Consider the following 17059-nt stretch of genomic DNA (forward strand, 5'->3'; position numbering starts at 1 on the left):
TCGAGTCATGTTTACTCTTCTTGATATCCCATAACTTATAGACTATGATGTAAATTGAACAAAACTTAAATACTGTGATATAAAATTAATACATCTAGGACTTCCCTAGTGGCACAGTGGTTAAGAATCTGCCTGCCAATGCAGGGGACACGGGTTCAATCCCTGGTCCAGGAAGATCTCACATGCCTCAGAGCAACTAAGCCCATGAGCCATAACTACTGAGCCTGCACTCTAGAGCCAATGTGCCACAACTACTGAAGCCCTTGCGCCTAGAACCTGTGCTCCACAACAAAAGAAGCCATCGTAATGATAAGCCCGTGCACCACAACTAAGAGTAGCCCCATCTCGCCACAACTAGAGAAAGCCCGAGCGCAGCAACGAAGACCCAACGCAGCCAAAAATAAATAAATTAATTTTTTTTAAATTGTCACCTCTCAAACCACTGAAGAAAAAAAGTTTTAAAAATAAAAAAATGAAAACAAAATAAAATTAATACATCTTATGTTACATGATGAGGGAACGAGAGAGGAAAGGAAACAAAGATTATACACACACACTCACATAGGCACACATATTCACTGCAAAATAGGGAGGAAATATTCATGACACTACCTGTGAGCAGGGAGGGCTTTTCAACTTGTCAGAAAAAGGGAGATCCCAGCCAGAGGGAGCCGGCCGCCGTGGCCGTGGCCACATTACTACGTCATCTACTGTTCATAATCTACTCTGTCATGGACACAGCCTTAGGATCCACTGTGCATTCAGTCTTGCAAGCAGCCCCTGCAGGAGTCAGAACCTATAACATAGATGAGAAATACAGTGATGTTTTCACTGTGAGTGAGGACAGCTCAGATGACTTTCTCCTGCAAGTCTGACAAGGGAGCACTTTCCAGAGGGAAGGGGGAAGGTTTCACAACAAGCTGAGAAGCCACAATTGAAACTGGGTGGCACATTCCACAGTTTAAAAAAAAGGAAGTGGGATGCTGGCCAGGTTGGCTGACAGGTTTGGTTCTTACGGACGCGAAGTCAGTTAGCAGTGTCATTTTGAGAACACCTACATGACAGGGCCGGCAACATGAAGCTAAAATGTCCTCACCACACCTGCAGCTTTGACCCATATTTCCTGAAGACCAGCCACCCTCGCCTCTGCCAATACAACACAATGTGCTTTTCCCTCAAGATTCAACAAAGTCATTTGTTTTATTGGAAGTACTTTATGTTTAATCAATGTCTAACCACTTGACACCACTTTGCATCCTTTGTCCCTACTTTCCCGATCCTGTCACTTCCAAGAGGGAGAGAGAGAGTCAGGAACAGTGCCTAAGGGTATGGATTTTAGAGCCTGAGAGAACCAGAAACTTGGGCAGATTCTTTAACTACTCAAGCCTCACTCTCCGTTTTGTATCTATAACTCTTATTATGACTTTTAAATGAAAGTTAGCACACCGTAAGTAGTAGATACCAGCTAACTCACTGGCCAATATGCTCACACATGTGTGTGCATACACCTACGCTCACACACAGCCTGGTGACAAGGAAAGCTCACTGGAATGAAAATCAAGGGATCTGCAACCTTGAACAATTCACACTCTTGTAAGCCACGGTGTCCGCATCTGCACAGTGAAATCTTATACAGTCCTCACTCTGTATCCAAGGGGCAGGATGGAGAGATTGGTTCCAGGAACCCCGGCAGATACCAAAATCCGTGGAGCTCAAGTCCTTTATATAAAATGGTGCAGTACAATGAGTACAGTTGGCCCTCGTATCCACGGGTTCCGAATTCAACCAAACGGCAGATCACTGGTTGAATCTGTGAATGCAAAATCCATGGATACAGAGAGCTGACTGTATTAGGGCATCTCTAAGAACCTCGTCCAAGACATAGAGTCCACATTAAGTCAACATTACGGCAGCTCAATATGAATTGGCATGCAACAGTACTAAGTGAAAAGGCAAGGTGAAGAACTATGCACGTGTAATCTCCCATTCAGGCATCGTATTCATAGACTATCTCTGGAAAAATATGTGATGAATTAGCAATAGTAGTTGACTCCGCAGAAGGGATATAGGAGCTTACTTTGCACTTGTATACCCTTCACAGTCTTGTACCACGTGCATTCTTCACCTATTTTTTTAATAAGTTAAAATCTAGAAAAGAGGTCCATATTAAGAGTGGGTACAAAAATGGCTAGTTTTTATTATAGTGTATTTCCACCTGCATGTGTTTGCTTTTATAATAATTTTATGTTTACTATAATGTTATAAAATTAAATGACACAGTCTGCAGTTCTGTAGAATCTTGAGGCTACATTTTTCCATGTTAATAATTAGTCTTTAAAACCATGCAGTTCTCCTTGTAGGCTGTGTGAAGTTACAGGCTCTTGGTGAAGGGAAATACCTTCTAGGGACTATCATGGGTCAAAGGTGGGGAGAGCAACTTGATTATGGATCAGGCCCTTTATATACATTATACTACTTAATCCTCTTAACAGTTCTCTGTGCTGTTATTGTCTCCATTGCACAGAAGAAAGAAAGGAAGCTCAGAGAAGTGAGATGACTTGCCAAGGAAGACCTAAATTTTAAACCCAGCTTTAACCTGACTCCAAGCCTGTATGCATTCCAGTTTGCCATGCTGCCTCCTGGAAGTAATCGAAGGGAACAGGTTCATATTAAGAATATTGGTCATTTAAGCGAGTGGGGAAAGGAAGGGAAATGCCATATAAAAGGCAGACTAGAGCTGACTTAGTGACTATGAGCCATGTCTGCTTCCTGTTGGAGGCTTTTCGGCATCAGGGTAAAAGCTTAAACACATCCTCTGCTTCATGCCTCAGATGTCCCCCTGGACAATTTAGCTTTATTCCACATAAAGTGGATTTTAAAGAGTCTCTTTCCAGAGGATTAATGCTACAGATAGAGCTCGGGCTTAACAGATCGGCCAGAGCCACCAGAGCTCAGTGGTTCTGTTGAGTCTTCCTGCCACGTGCAAAGCATGTGGTTCTGCCAGGATTCACTCTGCCTTTCAACAGCCAAGTCTTTCAGGCCCATTTTAACAACTCTTGTTTTACAGATGGAAAAAAATCTGAGACCCGGAGAAGCAAAAGGACAGAAAGAGGAAGCACTGAATCAGAACTCAGGTCTTCCACCTCTCTATCCTTCCTCCTACACCAAGATGTGGAAGTGGAAAAGGAGCCACTTTTCATTTCTGTGAGGTCGTGTAAGACAGTGGTTAGGAGTACAGTCTCTGAAATTCCAATGACCTGGGATTCTTCCCTACACAGTCATGTCCCTAATGTAGGATCCTGGGCAAGTTGCTTCACTTCTCTAAGCCTGTGTTCTTATATGTAAAAGGAGGATAACAATTATACCTACTTCACAAGTTAAACTTTGTGTGGATTAAATGAAATAATGCTTGCAAAGTGTCAGAGCCCACTACATCCAGGCGTGCAGTGAGGGGTTTCCTAAGGAAGATCACCATGGCTTATACCACTTGACTCCTCACAGAGACCAAGTACAGGTACCTTACCCATAAGGCCTGGCTGAAAGAAGACAACAAGAATTAACTGAACTCATCAGATCCCACTCTTAGGTTTGAAGGAAGGACTTACAGTAGGACGGAACAATAGATGGTAGAGAAAGAAGCCAAAAGATGCACGTAGACATAATAGTAAAGAGAAGCCCCCATGGGAAGGAAAACAGAGAAAAAAGAGTGGGAACTAGAGGAAAAGCAGACACAACCAGAAGATGCTTCATCAGAACAGAGGAGCCCCCCTTTATCAGGAGGAATTACATTTAGCTGTTTGTAACCAAGAGCCAGTGACAACGGCTCATGTGCATAAGTAGTCATTATCTCCCATAAAAGATGAACGAACAGAGGAAAGCAATCCAGGGCTGCTATAGCAGATCCTCGAAGTGAACAGGCATCTAGGCTTTTCTGATTTCTCTGCTCCAACCTCCTTTGAACATGGCTGCCAACCTCAAGGTCATAAAATGCTACAGGATGCTTCCAAATTCCAGGAAGAAAGAACGCAAAAGAGAAAAAATCCAAATGTGCTCATCCTTGTTGTTTCAGTCCCTGTTAGAGAGATGTCCTGAAGCCCAGCCACCTCATCATGGCCACATCTAGAGGCAGACCAGGCTGGAAATGCAGCCTTTTAGCTGGGCATGTCGCCAGTCCAAATAAATCCAGGGCTCTGCTACTAAAGAAGAGGAGAATAGCTATTGCAGAGACAACTACCAGTTTCTGGTACTTTTCCTAGGTCATGCATCTAGTTGCCAAGGGAACAACAAGGAAGTAAGGTTGCTAGACCTGGGCTGAACCACCTTCTAGTGCCCAGACCATATTCCAGTCTTTGGGAGACCTGCTAAGTGTCGAGATTTCCATCTTCCTTATTTCCTTATCTCACCTTAAAATAAAATCTTTTTTTGTAAATAACTTGAGTAGTCCTCTGGCTTCTTTTTTTCTACTTAAAAGAACCTAAATAACATAGGCTCACTTACCAGCATGTATCTAGCACAGAGAAAGTTCTCAATAGATGTTCATTAAACTGAACTTAATTTCATAAACAATCACAAAACCACATAGCTCTATCGTCTGTTCTCTGCCTGCCCTAAGTCTGCAGATGCATTATCTCAGAAGACAGTGCTGGGTATTTTGTGTTTGTTTTTCACTGAGATTTTGCCCATCGTTCATGCAAAGTCATCATTCAATGGCAAATGTTTAGGTGCTTTCTGGCTTGTGGATCACACTGGGTTCTTCATTGTTTTAGTGTGTGGGTTGGAGAATGATGGTCCTTTGTTGATTTCATGGTTACTGTCATCAAGCCTGAGTTTCACAGCAAACTGGGGGAACTGAGGCTAAGCCTATTCCGCTTGCCTGCAGGGAACTCCTGAATCTACAAGTTTCATTTTAAAAGCTCTGATTGAAACAAAAAATAGAGAGATAGAGAGTGAAAGAAAACTGCTCTAAACATGTTTAGATATAGCAAGCTAAAAAAACAACATAACTAAGGGTGGTAGAGTATGATAAAAGCTTGGTACAATCATTAAATATTAGTGCCACAAATCAAAGTTTATAAACTGTAGAATCCAGCCATCTCAAGAACTAACAGCCTTACAAATTGGACCCCAGAAGGAAATAAGCCTAAGCTTACAGACCTAGAATAGGAAAAAAGAAAGTTAATCCAAAAATAAGTAAAATCAGGAGGGCAAGAATTCTAGTCCCAATTGAAAATCCATCACTCAATACTAAGTGATGTCTTTACTATTCTACAGGGAATGGTGAACTTTCCTTCTTACTTCATCTTGACCTTCAGCCATTTCTTTGCTCTTTGGCACTGCTGAGACATCCCAGAAGACATTCCAGAAAATTTCTTAATACAAGTTAATGCAAGTCTTTGATTCCACAATTAGAATTAAGCTTTTAAATGAAGATGATGTGATAACACACTCACTTAAACTCACATTAAAAGGTGCACGACTGACATTGGAGCCTCTCTGGGCAGAGTAGTGTTGGTGAAGAATGGAGATGGTTCACGTGCTGGGGGAGGGGCAATGTGGGATGGGTGTAACACTTGAGAAAACTGAGTTCCTGAAGATGGGAAGAAGGTGAAATCAGGAAGTGAGGACAGGGTAAAGAGATAGTTATACACACATGCTCACAGCAGCATTATTCACAATAGCCAAAAGGTAGAAGCAACCCAGGTGTCCATCAACAGATGAACGGATAAGCAAGATGTGGCACATGCATACAATGGAATATTACTGTCTTATAAAAGAAGGAAATTCTGATGTATACTACAACATGAAATGAACCTTATAGGCAATATTCTAAGTGAAATAAGCCAGTCACAAAGGGACAAATACAGTATGATTCCACTCGTATGAGGTACCTAGAGTAGTCAGATTCATAGAAACAGACAGTACGATAGTGGTTGCCAAGGCTGGGAGGAGCAAGGAGTCACTGTTTAATGGGTAACAGAGTTTCAGTTTTGCAAGATGAAAAGAGTTCTGGAGAGGGATGGTGGTTACAGCTGTACATAATGTGAACATACTTAAATACCACTGTACATTTAAAATCGTGAATTTTATGCTATGTGTATTTTATCATAATTAAAAATACCAAATTGGAAGAACTTCTAGGCTTAAAAAGAGAGAGAACAGAAGCAACTTGTTTACTTCATGACTTTGCCTAGGTCTTTTACTCCTGCCACTGAAGGTTTAGAAAGAAAGTGAACTTTCTTAACTGACTTTATTTTTTTAGAATAGTTTTAGGTTCACAGCAAAATTGAGGGGACAGAGTACAGAGATTTCCCATGTCCCCCTACCTGACACATGCATAGCCTCTAGTGGACCCTCCCACTAGACTGGTCCATTTGTCATAACTGAAGAATCTTCACTGTCACATCATAATCACCCAAAGTCCAGAGTTTACACTATGGTTCACTCTTGGTGGTGTACTTTCTATGGGTTTGGAGGGAAATGTTTTTTTTTAATTATTCATATATATTAAATTATTCATGATAACTCTATTGCATTAGAACCCAAAATCCACGAAAGAGTGTATTAAATGTGTATTAAAATAACAGAAATGTTGTAAATATTTGCTACTCAAAGTGTGGTCTGAAGACCAGCAGCATCGGCATGCCCTGGGAGGAGTTCGTTAGAAATGCAGAAGCTCAGGCCCATCCCATACCTACAGAATCAGAATGTGCATTTATCAAGATTCCCAGGTGGTTCACTGTCCATTCTCAAAGCTTGAGAAGCACTGTTGCAAACTATTCAGAACTGCTTGATCAGTTGAGATGGAAGGAAAATAGGTTATTAAAAAGTTGCATTATTGTACTGTGAGTCAAATTGAGGGAAGGGTCCATGTTTTACTATTCCTTAAGTTCTTAAAAATGATTAAAGCCAAATCCATTTATTGTCTTGAACATAAAAAATGCTTAAACCACAATTATAATTCAATATGTAGATGACAGTGTTCTCTGAAGGCCGTATATAGCCAAATAGTAGCTTTTATGCAAGTGAAATGATTAGAAGCAGCAAAGTGCCAAGCACAAAGCTCTCCCTGACGGGCTGATGGTAGATTTGGTGGGTCTGAAATTCCAAGAAGAACTCATCATTACAGAAGAACTAATGCATGGTATAATACATTTGCCAAGGAGAGTACTGACCAGCATAAATGTTCAAGAACAATAAAATTTTGGTCACTGGTAATGTGCGAAAAACCACTTAATACCCACAGCCAACTGGATTCACTTAATGAGATTAAAATGATATACAGAGAAGACAGGAAACATATCCCCAAACGTCCATTGAACACAAAAGGGTAAGACATTTGACTAATATATGTATTCCAAATACTAAAATAGAGTAAGAAAAAGAAAAATCCATGTTTGGATTGAGAAGGCCTTCTCAATGGGATTTTTTAATGTGGGTTTACTCTAATGTGCTCTCCCCTGATACCTTTGCAGCAGTTAGTTTCAATGCCAAGTTTACACTTAACACAAAAAATAAATTCCTAGTAAGAAGATAAAAATTAATAACTGTATAGATAAAACAAAGATGACTGGGGGTTGGGGACAGAGGGGCAACTGCAGTCTCTGACACCAGGGCTTCATGGCTGGAAAACATTTTTCCACTTAATGAGAATCTTCAACAGTTATTGGGATCTCTGCCCACTTTCATTTTCTTTTTCTCTGGCAAACTTCCATTCGCTCTGGCTTTTGCAATAGTAAAAATAAGTAAATCTGACTCAACAAAACCAAGTATTATTTTACAAGTACAAACTGAAAATCAATCTAAGGTTTGGCTTGGTGTTTTTGCAATTGATGCTAATTTTAAGCAACAATTCAGAGGAACCCCTTGAGGCTTACATGAGCTCATCAGTAGCAAAAAAAGTCACTTTAAAAATAATTGTTAATGTTTTCCAGAGGAAGAAAGAAACTCTTTAAAACTGCCGAATGTCTTGGCACACCCCACACGCCCACCTCGTGTTCTTGTTACCCAAATGAGAGCAGAGTTGGAAGCAAAACCTCACTCCATGGCAAAATTAGAGGTGGGTGGGATATCTGGCTCGTGATTTCCTGTGTTGAAATGACCATAACATCTCAGAACTTGATTTGAGGTCCACAGGTGAGATCTTCAGGGAGGAATTTCATACCTTCATAAATGTCTTACTCTTGTTTTATCAATCATATAGAACAACAGTTAACATTTTGTTGAGCAAAACGAGGGGGTAATGATGAACTTAAAAAAGAAGCCACCCTTATGCTGTGATAAACATCTGCAGGCTTCGGCAACTGTCTGCTGAAGCAGTTTGAAGAGTAAATGTTTTTATCTCAGAAGAGAGTTACACTGATAACCTTTGACACTGGTGAAAATGTGGGACACATAAAGCTGAGACTGCCAGACCAGCTGAGAGTCGTGACTCAGCCTGCTGCTAACTGCCTGCTGTCACCATACCCCAGGGAAGAGCAAAGTAACACAGAACTGAGAGGGGGTTCAACCATGTGCTGGGGAAGCTGCTCTGTGGCCCCCAGCAACCTGAAAATCACAGAATGAATGTTCAACCTAGAAAGGAAGCCTGAGGCCCCACGTACACATCCCCATCAGGGAAGGAAACTGGGACTCATTCCAAGAACCCATGTCGTCGTATAAATGAGATATTAAACTTGATTGCTCTTCAATTCAACTTTGTCCAACCACATGAAATGAAGATTCTATAAACATAAAAATCTTCCCTATGTTCTCCTTACAGCTATTTTTGCCTCAGTCTTGAATACCTACATTTACATGTCCTCCAAAATGCACAACTAAGGCATTATAAGTGTTCTCCTATGGCCCCCAGCAACCATTAAGAGCACTTGGAAATACACAGGATCGTAGAAAAATAAAGAACACATTTCATGGACACTAGCTTTTTCACCTAGACAGAGAAACTGTTTACTTCAGCAAATTCTGGGTCTTTTAGAAGACAGTGTCAATTTTATTGCTTTTTGAAATGCTGTGTAAATCCTGAAACTTCACAATTTGCACATCAGCAAGATCCATCTTTAAGTTTAAATATATTTATGTGGTAAGGGAAAGTACATGCATTAAGAATATATAGAATTTTTTAAAATCATCATCATTTACATTAGAAATTTCTTTATACAAGCATCTCAACTTTTTTCTTTGAAAAAAAATTAGTGACTGGTAAGAATCCTCTGGGACTGCAGAAAATCCAGCTTCCCATTTAAGCAGCCTTTCACTGAGAGACATGAGTGATGGCAGACGAAGGCCTCTTAAGAATAGACTCAACAGAAAATGACAGCGGTTCATTCACTGAGAGTCTTGTTCCAACTTGTTTGGCTACGAAAAGGTCTTTTGCACATCTATCTATTGTAAATGTGTACTTCTGGTTCTCCTTGACTAAACACTCTCTGGGTTTCTTAGGGGCCTCTTCAAAGGCCTCTTTGACAGATGATGTTTTCAACTCGGGACCTGATTTGTCATTAAGCGTTTGCTGGAATAATGAGTGGAATGGATTATGTTTAAGTGGCAGAGGGTGCCTGGTGCTTTCTTTGCTGATCTTGGTTAAGACGCGCCCTTGAGCTGCCAGGGAGTCCGTGTCAACAACGGGCAAAAAATTCCGTTGGGGTGGGGAGAACGCAGACCTCTCGGGGACGGCCTGGTGACCCTGAAGGTCACTTCTTGAGATCTGGCCCTCAGGAGTGTGAGGCGGCACCAGAGAGCCTTCCAATTTCGGTGGCATTATATCATGATCTGTTCCGAGTCCATCGTGCAGTCGTACTCCCTTCAGGTCCCAGCTGGCCCCCGGCTTCAGGGCCTGAACTGACGTGGTAGCATTCAGCAGGCACTGCTGGTAGAGGAGGGTATCACTAATGGGGCCACACTTGGGCCAAACTAAAAATCTCGAGGACAGGGGATACTGCCTGTAGGTCGTGGCCACGCTGACATTGGAAGAAATTAGTTCCATATTCCCAGACCCTGAATACTGCATGGTGAGGTCAAGGCAGGTGGGCAAAAAATTGCAGAAGTCTTTGCTTGGTGGTTCCACTGGCGTGGGACTGTAGCCACTTTTGTAGGAGTTGTACTCAGAACCATGTACCATGCGATTGGGCAGGAATAGGGCAGCAGCTTGGGAAGCTTCCAACATCTCCCTCTCTTTATATTCTCTCTCCAGCATAATGTTCTCCAACTCTTTATCAGCAAAGGCCCTCCTTTTCCTCATCCGGTCACTTACTGGGGGAGGTAGAGGTAAACTCCCTCCCACATAAGTCTCTGATGGAATGGGGCGGTAGCCTAAAATAAGCAAGCATTGCACATGAAAGACATTAACATCTGATGAGGAAAAATCTGGGAATCCAGAAGGTAACAGAAACACTGCAAATCAGCAGGACAGTTATTTACAGTTCCACATCACTAGTATTTTTATACAGAAAGCAAAAGTATGGGTTCAATTTAGAATAGATCCCTTCACGGGGAAGGATATCCATACTGCAACTTTTTATTGTTGTTGTTTTTGTTGTGATAGGTCTGTTTACTTTGACAGGCATACTTTACTGGCTGAAATTTTAATATTCTCCCCAAGCTCCTACACATTAAGAGACAAGGCTGCTCATGTCGCTTCAATCAATGCTTTATTACTATCCATGTCATCTTTTTCAATTATTAAAAAAAGATATCTATACCTAGAGCTGATGTCACTTTTATTTTCTAAAGTTGGATCATTATGTACACATTGTTACAGTTGTAGAATAATCCAAGGAGAACTAGGAAAAAAGAGAAAGTTAAAGCAGATTAGTGAAGAGAAAAAGAGGAAAGACTTCAGGAAACAGAAAAGCACAGAAAACTGAAAAGAGCTGTTAACTAGTTAAACAGACTCTGCAGTGAACAATTTAACCAGGCCCCTACCCCTACCTCTGACCATCAGTACAAACAAACAAAGTGGGGGGGATCCCCTGCTATACTGAAAATAACTGGTCTAAAACATTTTTCACCAGTACCAATCACGTTGGCCAGATACCAAAATGGTTGAACAAGCAATCACTGGAACCCAGATTAAGTCATTATACATTTTATAAATAGGGACAAAGTCAAAAACAAAGATTAGTATAACATAAATAGAGTTCCTGGCAGCATAAAATACTTTATTTCACCATCCCCAAGCACTCACCACTATCAAATTTGTTTGAAGGATCCACTGTGATATCTGTGTGTACATAGTGACAAACCCATCATACTCATTTGCAAATAAAATAAAATTTGAAAATTAATGTGTACACTTCTATGGTAAGTTTTTGCCAGGAAGTTATTTACTTGAATGTTCTATTCCACTTAGTCCTCTCACTTCTCAAGTTGCTTTGGCACAATTTCAATTTATCAGTGTGGTCCCTATGGTTATAAATCTGTTTACCCAGTTTGTAACCAAACTCATTTTGAATGCATGAGAAGCCATTCTAAGGTCAGAAGTATACAGCACAGGGTAAGACATGAACAAACTTTTAAACCTGTCCAGAAACAACTCAATTCAGAAGCCACATAAGAAAAAACAGAATACAAATGTCTACTTCAAAACAAACCAAAAAAAATCTGCTTTTCAACCTGACACATAAAATGGCAGTGATTAGAGCAAATATAAACTTTCTTTTTCTCTAAATGGTGATAGTCAATATGTTATTTATTATGTCAATAAATAAATTCCATACCCAAACAGAGATGCTTTTAAAAAATCAGTAATATTTTAAGAAAAATTAATGTATTCCCAGGCTTTAGAGAAAGTGAACACATGAAGACTTCACTCTATTCAAATTCAACCTCCATTTCTCTTGTGTATTCAAAACCTCTTCCAGATTCTATGATCTCGACTGTCAAAATGGTAAAATGAAGTGTGGAATAACTGCAATTTAAGTAGATAATCCAGAGAGGAAAAGAATACAATTAAAAAGAGTGGGATTAAAGGCTGGATCGCCCAGACTAAAGGCCTTTATTGGTGTGGGTAGCTGTTAAACTCTTCACTTGACTCACTCTATTTAGCTCCAAATACAACTAAAGATTTCTTTTTTAAAAATTTATTTCCTTTCAGGACATCTGCTCTGGGATCATTTGGCAGTGTATCTGTACCTCCCTCACACTAGGGCAAACTTCATATGCACTCCATGTTAACCCATTAACTACGAAGCAGAAAAAATTATCAGTGATAAAAACCTCAGGAGGTATGTGAGATTCATTTTCTCACATCCTGATATCCTTCCAAAAGTTTCCAATAAAAAAGCATTTCCCCCTCAGAATGCTCCTTCACATGTAAATGGAAATGCCATGTGCCTGAATAATGAGAATCACTCAGAACATGGTTTAAAAGGCTAAAGAATAATTTTGCGTTGCTTTCTTTACCTTCTAAAATGCTTTTGGCCAGCAAACTGGGTGCCCTGACTTGCCTCTGATACATGGCTTTGCGCTCGAAATTATTCTGTTTCCCGGAAAGCCCCTTCTTGTCCTGTAAACACAAGAAACATAATCAATAATGCCCTGAAAAAAAACGTGGGAGACAAGGGAGAGGCATCAGCAACTCTCCTCATTCTAAATGTATTTATTTTCCCATCCCATGTGAAATTAATTCTAAAGGAATTAATATCAGCACCGCTTAATTCCAGGACAATGAGCTAAAAGCTCTGTCCGAAGCCTCCAACCGGTGAGCAGGGCCCCGGCTTTCCCTGGGGCCGCGTTGCTAGAGTCGGCCCAGACTCAGCCTGCAGCGAGAAGTGGGGGCCCAGCCTGGGAGGAAGTGAAATCCACAGTGGATGAGACGCTAGGAGCCTGGCCCTGAGAGAGCCGCGGCGGGCCGCTGCATCCTCGGAGCCCAGACTCGGGGCCGAAGACGCCCAGGGACCTGACACTGGCCAGAGATGTGGGGCCGGTTTCTCCCCGCAGTAGGGCGGATGGGACCGGGAACAGGGGGTTGACAGAGAAAACTCAGAAGTTTTCGGGCCTGGCCAAAACTCCGGATTGCTTCACTGGGGGACTGGGACGCCTGAAGGCGAACAAAACCTTCAGAGTCCGCAGGAGACGGGCGCACGCTCTGTCACCGCCCGGTCGATGGAATTCTGGGCCCTTCTACACCCGCGTCCCGCCCAGCAGGTCGCAGGGAGCGCGAGGGATCTCAGAGCCCTCGGTGCAACACACGCGGGGACACGGGAGGGGGCCGCGCCCCAGCCCAGGGTCGGGGCACCTCAGGCGTCCAGCGCGCTGCGCTCTCCGGGGCCCTTGAGAGGTTTCCCATGAGGGTCACTCACTGCCTGCGGCGGGCACGGTGATCCACTCCCCAGCACCTTCTGGACAAAAAGTAAAAATCAAAACTCCTCCCGCGCCCTGAGCGCGAGCAGGCCCGCGCAGCCTCCCTCCTGTGAGCGCGCTTGTGCAGGGACACAAGGAAACATTCAGTGCCAGGTTCAAGAAAAACCTCTCCCTTAAAGAAGATTCAGGCTCTCCTCACAGCCGTAGACCCGCGGTGAGAGGCGACAGAGAACCGTCAACTGGTTCTTAGGTAGTTCTCGAGGCCAGAAGTTTCTTCTAAATTCCCACGTCACTTTTGGTCTCCTCTGTAAAATGGGCAGGACACGTTCTCTCTCTCCTAAATGGCCCGTGACTGCGGAAGCGCTGTGAGAACTACGTGCTAAGTGGTTCTTTTTCGCGATCAGCACGGGTAATACGGCAATGGACGTCGTGCACTGCATCAACCTCTGTCCTCTTCCCCCCAACACCACCAGAGTAAACGTTAAAATATAAAAAATCGAAATAAAATACCTTTCCCATAATGTACCGAACGGGACTAACCACTTTAAAGGCCTCTCTGCCTGCTTTTTATTACAAAATCTTCTCTGCCAAGTTCCCCAACGATGGCCACGGCTTCCTCCCTCCCGACCCTGCAGGCCAGCGTTGGCAGAGGTGTCTTCACCATCCTTCTGAGAAAGTGCCAGAAGCCTCGAGTCCCCGGGCCCGGGTGTGTGCGGAGCGCGCCCCTCCGACTCCCGACCCCCACGGCGTCCCCAGACAGCCCGGCGGGGCGAGCCGGGCCGGCAGGTACGCACCTCGGTGGCCTGCTGCCTCCGGAGCGCCACCTGGGCGGCCATGACGCGCTGCCGCTCTACCACCAGCAGACAGTTGGCGCACTGGCAGTCACGCCAGCGGCAGAAGCGCTTGTGGCCCTTGAGGCAGGACACCACACCGTGGTTGCGGCAGCGCGCGCACTTGGGCGTGCGACTGAGCTTGCGCGGCTCCGCGCCGCCGCCGCCGCCCGCGTTCGCGCCGCGCTCCGGGGGCCCGGCCGGCGCCGACGAGGCCTGCGGCGCCGGAGGCGGCCTGGGCGCCAGGGTATCCTGCTGCTCCGGCCGGCCCGGCACGCCCGGTGACGCGCCCGCCTCCTCGCCATCGCCCTCGTCCTCCGCGTCGTCGTCGTCCTCGTCCTCCGCGTCGTCGTCATCCTCGCCGTCCCTGTCGGGCGGCGGCGGCGGGCTGGGCCCGGGCGGCGTGGGCGGCGGCGCCTCGCGGCCGTCCTCCTCCAACCCCAGGCTCTCCACGTCGATCTCCCAGTCCACTGCGGGAACCGGCTGCCGGACCGCCATGGCGCAGCACGCTTCGCCCGGGCCTACGCTGAGTCCCCTGCGCTATGGAGAGACAGGAAAAGAACCAGAGACCCACCGACCGCCGCCGTTAGGCACCGTTCCCGGGCCTTGGGCCCAGAGCTCCTGGTCTGCCCGCCTCCGACCCCTCGAGGAGCCCACTTCTCTACATGTCTTTCACATCCAGACCACACGTGCATTTCTTGAATCTTTAGGCCTGACCTTTAACCACAGCCCTCTTTGGCTTTACACACGCTTTGGGGACAAGGCCCTCGGTAAACGCACTGACCACACACAGAAGTATTGTGTCCAACTAGGTCGGCCTTGGCCACTTATCAGGCTTACCCATACCCAACTAGTATGGCCACGCTGAATATAAAAATGTCAGTGGAAGAACTGTTTTCCTTCTGATCACAAGGGCCCTTCGGACCCTGCGAGGTACCACCCTACAACTCCCACACGCCTCTCATCCTCCTGCACCACTACAAGGAGCCCCTCTTGGGCTTGGAGAGGTTCTCTCATCCTCCCCCAATCCCCCCACCCCAGCACACCGCAGTTTTAATCAACTAAAAGCCAAAATTGTTCTGCTGCCAATAGAGCCCCATAGGGACACTGGGCACGGACCTGCAAACGCCCCCGTCCAGCATGGACAGTGTTTCAGCCCCGCAGAGCTAAGCCGCGTGGGCTCTCTTGTACATCGGACACGGTTTGCACTTTAAAGCAAGACATACAAGTAAAATAGGAAAGGTGATTCACGCCCTTCGCCCTCTCTGACACCCCAGCTACATCACAGCACTCACCAAGACTCTGAGGCCCCGGCTAAGCAGCCGAGGCAAAAGATATCCAGCCTTGGGACCTTGCTCTTGGGCTGCTGGCTGTGCTTGCAAACAGAAATCGGGGTTGCCACACCCTGTCACGAAATCGGGGGTTGACAGCTGGAGGCCCGGAGCCCAGTGGATGAGGAGTAGAGGAGAAGGGGCATGGAGAAGGTGAGTCAAATCCTCAGCGACCTCGCCCCGCACATCCCGGACTCTGCAAAGTTCTGATCTGTCCTCAGCAGCCCCGGGCGCTTCACCTCGCTGAGGCTGCTTTTGGCTTCCTCTGTCCCTAGCTGGGCGGGAAGGTTGGGCCGCCTTGACCAGGTTCAGGTCGCAAGCTCCCGTGGCAGGCGGGCGTACGCAGCAGCGTGCGACGCAGCGCCCCTCACAGCAGTCGCCAGCCTCCGCTCCCTTTCCTAGTATTATCCGCTCGGGCCCCCGAGCTCTGCGCCCGCTGATTGGCCGGTTGTCAGGCGGTGTGCACGATGATTGGCTGAGGCGCTTTGGCCCGGCGCTCCCCGCCTCCTCGCGTCCGCCGGGCCCCTCCTGCCGCGCTCCGCCAGAATCCTGCCGCGCGGCCTTCGGTGCAGCCGGGAAGGCTGTCCCGAGGTTTAAACCGAAGTGTGACGGCGCCGGCGGGAGTCGCCATTTATCTCGCGGGCTAAAAAAATAGCAGAGACGCACTCTTACGAATCGCGTTGTCCTCAAGAGAAAGTAACAGACGACAAGGCAGAGATCGGAAAAGCTACGTCATCAGCATCACCGGTGTATCTGGGACTCAATCACTAACCCAAAGCTAGATGCGGAAATAAGAGCAGTGCACGGCGGCATCCTACTTTCTCCTGCGAGAATAAATCAATGGTTACCTTGCACCACAGCACCGGCTTAGAGGACTTACGAACTGTAGATACTTTTGTGGCTATCGCCATTCATCCTCAAGGTGCAAAGTGGTTCCTCGTTAATTTTCACCACGCCCGTGAGACAGGCAGGTCACCAAGTCACCTACGTCACTTATATTTTTCTATATGAATTACTATGAGTTGATTTGAGGGAGAACGGAAATACATGCCATTAAGAGATTTAAGTACAATATATTCACTCTAAGCATTTTTTAAAACGAAGCTCTTTTTTAAAGAGGACTTTTTGGTATTCATGAATGTATTTATAAGGGGGAAAAGGGGCTTCTTCATTAATCTCTTACATAAATGTTTAGTAACAGTTATGTTTCCAATATCCTGAAAGAGGGAATTAGTCTTCTAATTCAACGCTGCATTTTATTTCTTGAACTAAATTTAAAGTTACTTAGACGCTTTTCTACTTACACCTTTAAATAATCAGTGCCTCTTAAGATCTGTTTCGGAGACAGATTAGAAAATTGAGTGCCAATGCACTGAGCACATAGTAGGCCCCCTATATATTTGTTAAACGAAGGAAATTACTGAAAGTTAGAAATTAACCAGGCTCGGAGCGGCGGGAACGAGGAAGCTTAGGAATTACTACTGTGAAATTAACGCGATGTGCCGGAGGCACAGGTATTCCAAATCCTTTGGCGATGTGGAAAGTTCTTCCCTAGTTACCAGGCACTGGGATTTCCCTTTGTGCGGGTTCTTCTCCCCAGAG

At 45.0% G+C, this 17059-nt stretch overlaps 1 protein-coding gene across 3 annotated transcripts; it reads right to left on the minus strand.

Annotated features, from left to right (window-relative positions):
* Positions 1-780: 780 nt before the first annotated feature.
* Positions 781-15888, minus strand: DMRT2 (doublesex and mab-3 related transcription factor 2). Of its 3 annotated transcripts, XM_079926663.1 has the most exons (5): positions 15422-15888; positions 14091-14666; positions 12397-12499; positions 10695-10775; positions 781-796 (listed from the first exon to the last, which is right to left on the minus strand). In XM_079926663.1, the coding sequence occupies exons 2-4, from the start codon at positions 14622-14624 to the stop codon at positions 10720-10722; spliced, it is 693 nt and encodes a 230-aa protein (XP_079782789.1). In that variant the 5' UTR covers positions 14625-14666; positions 15422-15888; the 3' UTR covers positions 781-796; positions 10695-10719. The 3 variants fall into 3 exon arrangements, with proteins under 3 accessions (XP_079782789.1, XP_079782787.1, XP_079782788.1); XM_079926661.1 differs by lacking the exons at positions 781-796; positions 10695-10775 and adding an exon at positions 5530-10305; XM_079926662.1 differs by lacking the exons at positions 781-796; positions 12397-12499; positions 14091-14666; positions 15422-15888 and adding an exon at positions 5530-10305 and having other exon boundaries at positions 10695-10729.
* Between the last annotated feature and the right edge of the window lie 1171 nt (positions 15889-17059).

Source organism: Stenella coeruleoalba (genome assembly GCF_951394435.1).
Source record: "Stenella coeruleoalba genome assembly, chromosome: 7".
Lineage (NCBI taxonomy): Eukaryota > Metazoa > Chordata > Mammalia > Artiodactyla > Delphinidae > Stenella > Stenella coeruleoalba.

Coding starts and splice junctions, on each gene's coding strand:
- DMRT2 (XM_079926661.1), bottom strand. CDS start 14,624: ATGGCGGTCCGGCAGCCGGTTCCCGCAGTGGACTGGGAGATCGACGTG. Junction 12,500..14,090: donor GGAGGCAGCAGGCCACCGAG/GTGCGTACCTGC, acceptor TTGTGTTTACAG/GACAAGAAGGGGCTTTCCGG. Junction 10,306..12,396: donor GGCCAAAAGCATTTTAGAAG/GTAAAGAAAGCA, acceptor TGCTTATTTTAG/GCTACCGCCCCATTCCATCA.